The following is a 12,730-nucleotide window of genomic DNA, read 5'->3' as shown; positions in this document are numbered from 1 at the left end:
GGGCGGGGGGCGGCGGGACTGAGCGGGCAGCGGTGGCCCGGTGACGGGACACCCCGGCGGCGTACCCCAGCTCGCTCCCGCCCCACCATTCCCCGTTCCCCAAGCGCCTTCAAGAGGGCCGCTCTCCGCCGTCCCGAAGGCCAGCTGTGCCGGGGGCGGCTGGCGGCCGCGGAGCGACCGGTGTGCGCCGCCGAGGCGGAGGGCGGTGCTGTGGGCGGCCGGGGGAGCCCCGCGATTGGCCTCCGCCCGGCGGCTGGCTTGTCAGTTGGGCTCCAGGGGTGGCCCTGGGAGCCTCTCGCCCAGCCCTCTGACGGGATGAAGCCTTTAGGGGGATGCGGCTCTCTTTGCATTTTGATTAAAGCCCCTCATCTCCCTTCAGTCTGAAGGCAGGGCACCGGGGAGGACGGGTCGGAGGGGCCTGCGCAAGGCCGAGCAAAGAGGGAGGGAGGGAGGGAGGGGGGTGAGAGAGAGAAAACCCCTCTTGGTATATCACGTATGGCTCTATAGGATAAATCATCTCTGGGAATATAGTGGAAAGGACGGAGCTGGTATAAACCGAAGGCGCCCGGGTTTAATTCACACTTGTGGGTGCCAAGCATGGAGATGCAGAGATGGTCCATAAGGTGGAAAACGAGAAGGTGGCCCTGGGACTCGGCTGTAACCGTGGTCATCACCTTCGCTATCCTTCTCCGGGCTGCAGAGGTCAGAGGAGGTAAGAAAGCAAAAGGGAGCCGGGGAGTCCAGTCGCCTCTCTCTCCCCTCCCCCGCCCCGTCGGGCAGAAGGACTCGGCACGGCTGGGGCCGCGTTTCGGAGGAAACCTGTCAGAGCGGGTCCCGGTGCCGGGGAGGCGAGAGAGCCCCAAGGCGCTTGGGGCGGGCTCGGGGCGCGGAGACCCGCTGGGAGCCCCCGGCAGCGCGGGCAGGGTCCGTCCCTCCCAGGTGCCGCGGATGGATGGCTCCCGTTCAGCTGCAGCCTTTAACTTTGTGGTTGTAAGGCAGGGGTATGCACTAGCGGGGTGGTAAGATGAAAGAAATACTTGTTGAACAGAGTGACCTCTCCTCTTCCAGCACTAAACTCAGTTTTGTGGAGTGTGCGTATGGTTTTCCGTTTTGTCGAGCTTACAGCGTCCTTACTCTGCTCAAGTTCACTAAGTTGTGGCTGAAATGGAGCGACAAGTATCTGCCTTCTCCTCGGAGGGGCGAGGAAAGGAAAAGTTGCGGGGGGGGAGGCTCTCAGCTCTGATTTTCTCCACTCTCCACTTTTTTTTTTTTTTTTTATTATTTTTCCCTTTGCAAAGGGTTTCAATGGGCAAAAAGTTTTCCAAGACGCGAGGGGAGGAGAAAATATATGTGAAGGGGCCCTTTGCCAGACGTTGAGGAGAGCAGCTCCCGGCGCCCCGCAGGTGGTGTGCGCGGCGCCGGGCCCGGAGATGCCCTGGCGGTGGGGAGGGGAGGGGAGGCTCGGGGGGCTCGGCCTGACGGTCGCTGGGCCCCACACGGGCGGTGTCAGCGCCGTAGCGCCGTCCCCAGCCTCCTTCCCCCTTCGCAGCCTCCCCAGCGGGAGCGAGTGGTCCCTTAGGTGTCCGTGGACCTGGTGGGCAGGGTGCAGCCCGCGGGCGACTCGCAGAGGGAACAAGATGCGGGTAGTTTCAGCAGAAAGGAATCGTCCGTCCCCCGCTCCGCACTACCCCTCTCGTCCCCCGCGCGTCTCCCCTCCTGCTGCTGCCCGGCTCGGCTCAGCCCCGGCCGCCCGCCGCGCCGTCCCATCTGGGCGCCGGCGAGGCGCTCCGGCTTTCTGAGATGTGCTGGCACATTGGAGGAGCTGCAGTGGATAATCTCCGGTGGCGGGAGCGCTTTCCTGTCCTACCGGGGGTGGAAATGCTGCCTCTTCCTCCATCCCTCTCTCTCCCTCCCACTGGAGCCCACAGGCGCATCTGGGGGCCAATCTGGCTTGGATTGAGTTATTTTTCAATGAGTCTGACATCCGCGAAAGGGTTTAAATCTCCGAAAAGAAAGGTCTATTTTTTTATGTATTTATTATTTTAACGAGGTGTTTCTCGATCTGAATTTCCACTTTCTGAATCAACAGGCATCCTAGAGGGAGTACAATACGGTGATCAGTTTCATTCAAGTCCTTTATACCTGCGCACAACCTTGGCGATGTCAAATCAATCAGGGCTTCTGCCCCCTGCTGGCCCCATTTCTGACAGGGATTGGAGGGGGTCAAATTTCACCCCTACTGCAATTCCACCGGCTCCAGTGGAGTTACACTCAGGGTGAATTAACTTCGCAGAGCTTCAATGATTCGGCTCCTCATTACTGTGTCAAAACTAAATTTCCACAAGGACCAATACTGTCCACAAAGGCACGATAGATTTCTTGTGCCACTTTTCATGTGACCGTTCACAGTAGAACTGACTTAAGTAAGATTTGTGTAAATTATCTTAGATAATGGCTTGGATGCAAATGAAAAGTTAAAAGAAAGTCTAAACTGAAGCGTGCCAGGAAAAAAATCAGTAGAAGTTGTCTGGTACTTACTGATATATATTAAGCAACATTAGGCAGACTAATTTGTTTCTGGTAACTATTAAAAATTTAAAAGCTATATGAAAAATCTTATCCTCTGGTCTTCTGCATGAAGGACATTCCAGGAACAAAGCTACAGGCTTCTGATGCTTGTAGAAGCACTCTGAAAAGAACTTAGTTGTTGAACTTTTCTGAAATACAGTATGCCATTTGCTTAGAAACTCGGGAGCTGTGTGTTTGGGGCTTGATCTGTTATTGAAGTCAGTAAGAGTTTTTCCACTCACTACAGAGGGAGTAGAATTTGACCTAATTTCCCTAGAGGGGTACAAGGGAGGTATTTTTGAATCATCTTTTAGGCATTCTAATCTTATTTAAAGTAGTTAAAAGATAAAAAGGGACATAATTCATGTTAGAAAGTAGGAGAGGGAAAATACCGAGCAATAAAATAGCATAGCATACTAAAGCAGGTAAACAATATGACTAAATGAAAATACTGGGTAAAATATGAATCATTGCCCTTATAAAAATAAATCCTTCAATCCTATATTCTTCAGTTGTCTTTCTGTGAATTACCTCTATGTAAAGAAAATTACATGGTGTATTCATATAGTGTTATTCATACAGCAGTGACTTCTTTTTAAGAAAACAGAATCCATTCTGTGTAGAGAAACCTCAAGAGATTCCTAAAATTCTTGACCTTTTTTTCTTTATTTAACACAAAAAAGAAAGAGAAGTATGAGGTGTCTTTCATAGTACCAAGAAAGGGGGTGTGAAGATCTGATTGGGCTCTTGAGTTATTGCTTCTTTAGATACAAAAAGGGTACAGAAGTGAGAAGAAACTGAATGGGAAAAGTAGTGACTCATATTTGGTCAGCTCAGTGCCCACCAGCTCTTAAGCAGCTCTTTTGAGAAAATAGTTTTTCTTTATGACTTATGCAGAGTAAACAAAATTCAGTATTTTAAAAGACACCCTTTGATTTCCTTTCCCCTTCCTCACCTTTAATACTAAATCTGTTGGTAATGTGTTTGGAATGAATAAACTCATTTAGTTGAAATGGCATGGCTTCAACACTATAAATTTTTTGTAAGGGCCTGGCATCAATGCACTATTGTGATGCTGATTTGAATTTCTTGTGCAAGAAATGAAAAATCAGTCTTTTTATGATGTATAAGCTTTTTTAAGCAAATGGAAATTCAGCTCTTAATTTGACTGCAAAAGTATTTAAGAATCCTTACTGAAAATGAGGCTATGAAGCTATATATAGAAAATATGCTTTGGCTCTTCTGTGTAAGTGACAAGCAGATTTGTTTCTAATATAAAATAGATACTTTTTACAGTCACCTTAGGAAATACAAAGGTTCCTTGTGTTTCCCCCAGATAGGCTTGAAAACTAGGGGGAGTTCTAGGTGCAGAAGGAATGCAGAACCAGGCCCACTAGTGATGGCAAAAGGAAAGTTTCCTTAGTGGATGCACACTTAACACTGTTACTTATTTGTGATTTCTTACACGTACGAAAGTTGCACTGGGAAGATACGGATCTGTTTGTTGAATGAAAATTCTTTAATGTATCTGGCTAGTATAAACCTCTACAAAAAGGTGTTTTAAACTAGAAAAGTATGAATCTTTTCTCAGAACTGTTAGTAATGTAAAGTACTTTTGATTTTAACTGATCAATTAATTTCTAAGGTTGAAAAAGAATATAAATATTTACATTGTTCCTTTTTTTACAGTGAAATAGACTTATGTGTTAATTTCAGTTTAACAAAATGCCATTAACCTTCAGAAATAGAGGATGCACAGGGGTTTCTCAGATAAATATTTACAAAGTGAGGAAAAGTGATTAAGTCTAAGGGTGATTTCACTAGATTCAGCTAGTGGTCCTAGCTGAAGTTTTTCTGAGTCCCAGGGATCAGCAGGTGAAATGGTCCAGTTTTCCCAGAATAGTGCAAGAGAGACCTGCATGTGTATGTCTGTTTTGTTATATAATTTAGAATTTTTACATTGTTCCTAAGGTAAAATAATTATTTCAACTTTAGCAGCAGAAGTCTGACACAGAAAAATGATTGGTATGTGTTGTAGATTCTCTAGAGCATGAATCTTTGCATTTAATTTCGAAGTAGACTTCACAAGGATCCCAGAAAGGACTATTCAGTCTGCAGGAAACTGTCTTTTTCACTAGTTCTGCTAGTTTCTCAAATTTAGTTTTGTGTATATCTTAACAAATGTAACTGTATATAAGTACATATAGAATACCTTCAAATATTCAGTGGTTTTGGCTTGAAATAATCTCTTTCCATAGTGCCTAATATTGGAATGTCACTAGCAAAAATAATCTATGATATAAAACTTTTCCTGGGGCTATGGTGTTTTCTGATTACTAAAAAACCCCAAACCAACCAAAACCAAAAAACCAACAAAACTATTGTTGGTAAAGTTGGTGGCTGTAGCAGTTGTAAAATGCAGGAAAGGAGGTGTCATACTCAGTTTCACAATTGTCTTGCCCAAAGTTATTTGGCCTGCTCCAAATAGGGGCCTTAATTCTAACAAGGTTGCAGCATAATAAAAGAGCCATGACGTTACTACTGAAGTAAAGTTAGACCTAAAACACACTGGAGCAATTATGTCTCTCCCAGATTTGTTTTGTACAGTGGTGAACAGTAGGGTTTCCATCTGCCAGCAAGATTAAGAAGTTGCTTTTCTCTGTAGAGCTCTCTGCTTCTTTTCAGAAGAAATCCTCCCAGCATTGGTTAATTTATTATTGTTCTGAGTATTTGTTGATAATAGAGAGGAATAAATTAAGCAGAGCTTGGGAGAAATCTCTGATGTTCTAAGAATGTGAAGTCTCATGCAGTGATAAAGATTTGCCCTCTGGATGGACACAATAGAGAGCAGTGACTTAAAAGGAATTAGGTGAACACACATGCCTGTTCTGGGGGCTTATAACTGTACTACTCAGTATTAAATACCAAGTTTACAGACTGTAAATGTAAGGATTAATTGTTGACCCTGTTATTACAATAGAAGTAGAATCTGGCAGAACTTAAATTCTTTTTAGCACATTATCACACATAAGGGGTTGTAAAAACCTTTGTAAATTCTAGGTCTGGGACTTCACTGTATGTCAAAGTGTTAATGCATACAGTATGTGAAATGGAAGTTTTTTGGCAGAGATATTATATGGAAGCAAAGTGTTTGCTGCAAAGCAAATTGAAAGACGTATTATAAAATATAATTAAAAAAATGACAATCCTGATCCTGCTATGAATAATGTCACTGGTGGCTAAGCTTTGTCTATAATATGAATTAACTTTGTTATGAGACAAATTACAGTCACATTGTTAAAGTGTTACTGTAGCCTAAGTTTTACCTACTCTGTCCCTTACCTGTATATTTACTCAAATTATAATAGTAATCTGATAGGCCATCAACCAATAATAGTTTATAAAAAAATAAAATTCAGAGTATTACAACCTTGCTATCTGCTTAAGTGGAATTTTTGCTAATATCAGTAAGGTACAGAATTGGGTCTGATTTCCTTGCATTGCTCTCAAAAGGGAGATACTTTCACTGATGTCAGAGGTATTATGGTGAAAGTTTTTAGCTGTATGATTAAAAAAACTAATTTAGTTGCTGCTCTGTCAAATTAAATACGGTTACTTTAAATGGCAAAATTTGTAAATCTTAGCTGTGTTTCGCTTTTTTTCTATGCTTATAACTGAAAAATGTACAAATTATCCACCTTTGAAAACTCCCCTTTATTAGAAGATATTTTTGAAGTCTATTTGGAATAAATACCTTGATCAACAAAGCATTAGTGGGTAGAATTTTTCTTATGTTTAGTTGCCGAGGGAACACCTTGTCTTTTCCTGTAGCAGTGACCATTTTTAGACTGTTTTTTTTTTTTGATACGGTAATAGAAACAGGATGCTCCAAGGATTTAATACTTGTTTTGCAGATTTTCACAGTTGGAAGTACTGTCTCCACTGTCTGTACAAAAATAACATTTTGAATCTTTAGCAGAGTCTTCAACATAATTAGACGCTTGGGCTGCAGTTCTGATATAATCTGCTGTGGTGTAAAACAGGAATAACTCCACAGAAATATTGATACAGATGTTAAAATATTGTAAACTGGTGGATCAATACAGGTCTGCACCAGGTGATGAACTGGCCAAATCTTTTGTGGGTAACAAGTGAAACGTATTATGGAATCAAGATCAGGTCTTTAGTGCTTGATTGCAGTCAATGTTGCTGAAAGAGTGATAAAAGTACAACCTATCTAGTCTCAAAGAAGGTTTTAAGTAATAAAAAAGTCACATTTTGTGGCAGAATATAGAAAAAAATATGAAATGTCAGTTGAAAACCAAAGTTACGTGCTAGAATTGTGCAACCTAACAAAGCCCAGAATTTTCTTTTTTTTCTGAATATTTCCAGTAAATAAATAAGCCTGTAAGTTAACCCTATTAAAGATGTGAGTGTGTAGTTGTAGATAGGCAATTTCCCACTGGTTTCAATATGGGATTTAAGTGTGGGTTTTGTGTTTGTTTTTCTTTTTTACTGTATATGTTAGACATTGGTCTTTATAAAGAGATACAGTTAGTAGTTGGTGAGTATCAAAAAATAGTCCTATATATCCATAGACTGTCTTTATTGTCTTTGAAATACTCCCATGTGTTTAGAAGATTTTGCAGCATAGGAAGTCAGTGAAAAATTTCCAAATAACTGGTGTGGGAACAGAAGTAGCCAGTTCTGAGCAGTTTCACTCAAGCCCTCTGTAGGTGGGTCAATAGTCAATCATGGGCCATTTAAAGCATTCCTATATGCATCTGGATAATCTCTAGTTCTTGTAATCGTTAAATACGAAAGCACTGCAATAACACCTTCTTCTTAAAATGTCACCAGCCAAGATTCCTGTTACATAATTCATCTAAAAGCTAACATGTAGGAAAATTTTTAACAGGTGCTTTGACACCTATACCAGAACTGCAGGGAGTCATTGTATGGGATACAGAGACTAGAGCCTGCAGTAAGAAGGTAATAGAATCATAGAATTGTCTAAGTTGGACGGGACCTTTAAGATCATCAAGTCCAACCATTAACCTACAGCTGCCCAACACAGAGTCCTTTCTAAGAACTGAGAAGTACAGTGAAGCATTTTGGGCATAACATGCTTTTGAAGTCCTGCTCGTGGATGTTTACTCCTGTATTCATTCTTAACAGATTAAGAACTTAGTAAATGAATAAGTACAGTTAATAATAATTATATGTATTTCTGTTTTAAATATGCGCATCATACCTGCCCACAATAAGTTAAAGTGTATAAAGGTAAAAATAACAACAAAGATATTCCTACCACATTAGAAATAGCACAGATTGGTAGTGCTAGGTGGGTCTTGTGCTGTAGTCAACAAACTTGGTAGTCAACAAACTAACAGTTTAACAAATCCAAATTCTAACACTGCTAGTAAAGACTTCCCTATTGATAATTTGGCAAAATGGCAGCATTTATCACTCTCTCTGCTCTAGCAAGCTTAAGTCTAGCTAGTAAACTAGACTGCTTGCTAATTGTTGATATAATGATAAACTGGACTAATAATCTGGAAGAAGCAATGCATGGAGGGGAAAAGTTATCAGGTTTCACAGCAGGAGAACTGCTGAAACAGCTAGACAAATGGTAGCTAAACTAAACCTATGTAGGACTTTGACACAATCTGTATCTGAGACTGTTTTTAAAAGAAAAACATTTCTCCCTTTTTCTGGCCTGACAGCACTGTTCTTGAGAGGTCAACAGCAGATAGTGAAGACTAGTTACCCCTTCATATGAGTTCTTGTTCATGAAAATATTTTCACCCCTTACATTCATTAAGCCTTGGATCTTCTAATGAGTGTCAATTAGAAACCTCCTTCATAGCAGGTTTTATCTTTATCCACCTATAGAATACACGGAGAGTCCTTAGAATGAGCACTTATAGTTATGAAGATTCAAAATTTTAAGAAAAGTAAGGAAACTAACTAGCTGCAGGCTGTTATGACTTTAATAGGTAGTATTGCTTCAAAAAAACTGTGGAACAGCCAGTAACTTCTATTTAAGTTCCTAAATAAATACATAGAAATCTAACCATAGGTAGCCTATTTTGAAAGTCTTGTCCACAAATATGAGTACCTTCATCTGTACCCACCAAATTTGCATATTTTAGCCTACCAGGCTATAATAGCTTATACTCTTTAAATGATCTGTCACAGTGAAAGAAAACTGGACTAAACTTAAAAAAAACACTCCATTTAGAATTTAAGATTAATGTTTCAACACTCTTAAGTTTTAGTTTTGCGGTGATTCCATTGGAACAGATTACTGGCAGAATGAAACATATTTCCATGGAAAAATATGAAGTGAAATAATAGTAATTTAGAAACGTTAGTCTTCCTAAATTTCTCAGCTAATTCTTTTTACTGGGTCAAATTAAGCTCTTTTCTATTCCAGGGTTTTATCTCACCAATTACCAGTTATTGATTGTAAGTCTTAAAGGCTATTTGTGGAGTCATCACTGGTAAATTTTCACTTTCATATTAATCAAAAGGGCATTGCTGAAGAATTATGATAAGTCAAGAAGTTATCTGTTTATTTTATCTGTAAATATATAAAACTGTTTCTTAAAAAGACTGTTTATTATATCTGAAAAAGGAAAAGCCACAGTTACCAAAGTTAAGAACAGTATAATAAAGAGTGGTACACTCAGTTTGCTAGGGTATATCTGTAAAGTAAAGAATACTGTCTCTTTTTCTTTTTCCCTCAAGTTTTTTTTTTTATTATTATTTGTCTTTAAGGTATGTCCCCCAGCATGCAATCTGGGAGCATCTTGTAAATTATGCACTTGAACATATCCTTAAAATTGGGAAGGATCATTGCGCCTGAGCTCTTTCATAAAATTAGGAGACTAAGACCCAGAAGTCACCAGACCAAAATCTAAATATAATGAGATTTCAAATTCAATGATTTATTAGGCATATGAACAGAAAGAAAAATATTTTAGTCTAAATGAGTCATCCCCACAACAATTTCTTGTGGGAATGAATTTTGAAGCCAGGAGTTGCCACCACAGTGCCTTTCCTGTCAGTCCTGGAGAGTTTTGTTTTGAGGGCTGACAGGAAAGTTCTTCCTTCTGAAAATGCAGATGATTGTTTCCTCTGCATACCCTATCTTCAATAAAAGTATGTCTTGAACTGTTTGGTCCTTAGTCACCAATAGCTTTAATTGCAGCTACAATTGCTTTACTGTACAGTTCATAGAAAGAGAACAGATGTCAGTTTGGTGTAGCCTATCTAAAAAGGTTTAGGGCTATCTTCCTCTTTCACTGCAACTTCTAAGTAGCTTATAGCATGTTCTGTGTAGAATAGAAGAAAGCTCAAGGTGTGTAGATAAGAAGCACAGTTTTCCATTCTGATTTCCTTGGTTATTTCTTAGGCAATAATCAAATTCACTCAAAAGAGCTCTCATTTCAATGAATAATATCTTTTCAATCTGTATGTATTTCAAGTCTACTGAGGACCACTGTATACATCTGTATTGAGACCAATCTAGATGTTTGACATCTTAAGATCCAACTAGGACATGAAATACTGAGTAAGATTCACAGTAGTAAGGAATTGCAGCAACTCACAGAATTGACCTGTAAGCTGCTTCTCAATACAGTTTATGTAGGAAAGAATGGATAGAAACCTAGGTCAAAAAGAATTTCTGAGGAAGCACTCACAAGTGTGGGGAATTTTTTTCTTCTGCAAATAAAAAAACCATTTCTAATAATAGACTGTCCAGGTCATATTCCATCAGTGAAATGACTCCGACACAGAATTTTTCAATCGATTTGTGACAACAACAGACTTAAATTACTAGTAAGATACTATGAGTGGAAGCTGATATGTATGCTAAGAAACAGGAACTTAAGTGTTTCATATGCTTAAGTGTGTAAAATACAGTTCTATTTTCAATGTGTTTTAATGGCCTAAAATTTACACACCTAGGGTTTACATTAATGTCACTCACTAGATTGATTTGAATAAACCTATGTGATTTGAGTAAGCCTCTATGGAGAACTTCTTTTGATTTTGGATCATTGCTGCAGTTGTTCAGCAGCTAGAAAATTATTAAAAAGCCTCAGTTGTAAATCAAAACATTTTCATAAATGCCAATTCATTAAAATAAAGATAATTGACTTTGCAACATGATAGTAGCTAGAAAGATAATAAGTATAGATTCTAACCTTTTATCCAAAATGATTGCTGCTGGTGTAATTCCAAAGATTGGAATTGCTGCCATTAGATGCAGTGTTGATCCATCCTTTTTTTGTTCTGTACAGTTTGCCTTTGCAGGGTCAGCAGAACTTTATCACAATGCAGAATTCTAATGGCGGCTGCTGTGGCACAAACAAGAAATTTTATTGCCTATCACTAAGATATTAAGTTTGCCATGATCTCAGTTACAGACAGGATATATATTTTATAAACTAAGAAGATATGATTAAACACCATTCATTTAATTACTATCTATATTTAAATAAATCCAAATGTTATGAACCAGACCTGACCATTCTGATGCAAATTTTCTTGCATCTGATGCAAGTTGTGCTTGTCTTGTAATGTATATCCTTCTACCTAGGTTTACGTGGTCACCTACAAGAAGCATTTGCATAGAGAGATGTGGAAACACTAGGCATTTACGCTGAAAACTGAGGTCATCCTTAAGTCAAGGAGGCTTGGTGTCACACATTGAATAATGCACAGGCTCTGTGTCCAAAGGACTTCAGTTTCTGCATTGTTGTACAGTTTCTCAGTCCCTTATTTCTCTGATATCATCATCATCATTGTATCATATTGTTATGGTACTTGGGAGCCTTCTCCATGGACAGTTTCCACCAAGAGAAGGGGAGAGCCATATTTCATGATAGGTTCCAGCTCAAACGTATCAAGAAATCAAAGTGAAGGATGCAAGTCCTCTGATCTTATGTAATAAGGGCTGTTTATGACATTATAACGCATCAGAAATTAACCTGCTGTTTTCACCAGCTTCTACTTAAGTCCAGAAGAAATCACATTGAACAGTGGCAGTAGTTGTTAGATAGAATGCAATATAAAAGTATCAGAATTTGATTCATATGTGTAGTATCAATATAAGTATTAATAGGAATAATATATCACAGATTTTATTTCAATTCAGAGATTATGGAATGAAATGAAAACTATTATATTTTTAACTGTGAATATATGATCAAAATGTAGTCTAGATTTTTACAGAGGTTATTTTTCAATCTATAATTGCATTATATTTTAAAAAATATGTGGTTATTAATTCATAGAGTAGAATGCATTGTCATAGCTTTTAAAATAAAAGTATCATCGTATATATAGGAAGTCTACCCTTGAAAATTGCAACCAAAATTGGAAGTTAGATTTGTATTTTTCTCCCCTCCAAACAAACAGAAAACACATGAAGTTTCCCTCATGTAAATCACTCCTGATATTCTTTCCTGACCTGGCAATGTAAAAGTGTGGTCTAGCATCCCGTTTGCAATTGCTTCACTGAATCCTTTTAATTTCCAGCAGAGATATGCTGACAGGAGGTTGCTTTTTTCTTTTTAGTGAACATGCTGTTACATGTATTTCTGCAATCCGTCTTTTTTTTTTTTTTCTTAGGTTCCTGTTTAGTTACTATAGAAGAAAGCTAAAGGGAAGGCAAGAAAGGTTAAATACGGCTTCGAAGTTATATTTAATATTATGTGCCCCAGATCAAATGTTCTTATCCATATCTCTGTAAATATGGAAAGCTCATTGAGTGAATGGATGTACTTCAGTCATATCACGGTAATGAAGACCAGAATTTGGCTCTACAATTTTAAATATTGCAAGTTACAATTATTTCAGGTCTTGAGATGTTACACCCCTAATTTTTTTGTACTTTACCTTCTTTATTTTTGAAAATGAGGAGCTTATGCTAGAGCTATTTAGTGAACAGTTCGGTATCTTGAAAGATACTAGGACACTCAGGTTCCCATCTCACATGATTCTGTCTTCTAAAAAGGGATTTTGAAGAATTCTACTTTGCCGTTCCAGAAATCCCAACGCTTTTAAACACTTCTTCTCTGGGTGCTACTATATAGCCCGTTAGTGGCAGTGAAAGTTGCACATGTTCTCTCTGAATGTTTTTGAATCA

At 39.2% G+C, this 12,730-nt stretch overlaps 1 protein-coding gene across 2 annotated transcripts in view; it reads left to right on the top strand.

Moving 5' to 3' along the window:
* The first annotated feature begins 474 nt into the window (after positions 1 to 474).
* Positions 475 to 12,730, top strand: part of COL11A1 (collagen, type XI, alpha 1) — a 158,718-nt gene continuing 146,462 nt past the window's right edge. For both annotated transcript variants that reach the window (XM_014939348.1, XM_014939347.1), the window contains exon 1: positions 475 to 712. In XM_014939348.1, the coding sequence (XP_014794834.1) occupies positions 598 to 712 (115 nt within the window). In that variant the 5' untranslated portion in view covers positions 475 to 597. The remainder of the gene's footprint in view (positions 713 to 12,730) is intronic.

Source organism: Calidris pugnax, unplaced genomic scaffold (assembly GCF_001431845.1).
Source record: "Calidris pugnax isolate Ruff unplaced genomic scaffold, ASM143184v1 scaffold18, whole genome shotgun sequence".
Lineage (NCBI taxonomy): Eukaryota > Metazoa > Chordata > Aves > Charadriiformes > Scolopacidae > Calidris > Calidris pugnax.
The sequence above is the reverse complement of the archived record's forward strand: the minus strand, read 5'-3'. Positions and strand labels throughout refer to the sequence as shown.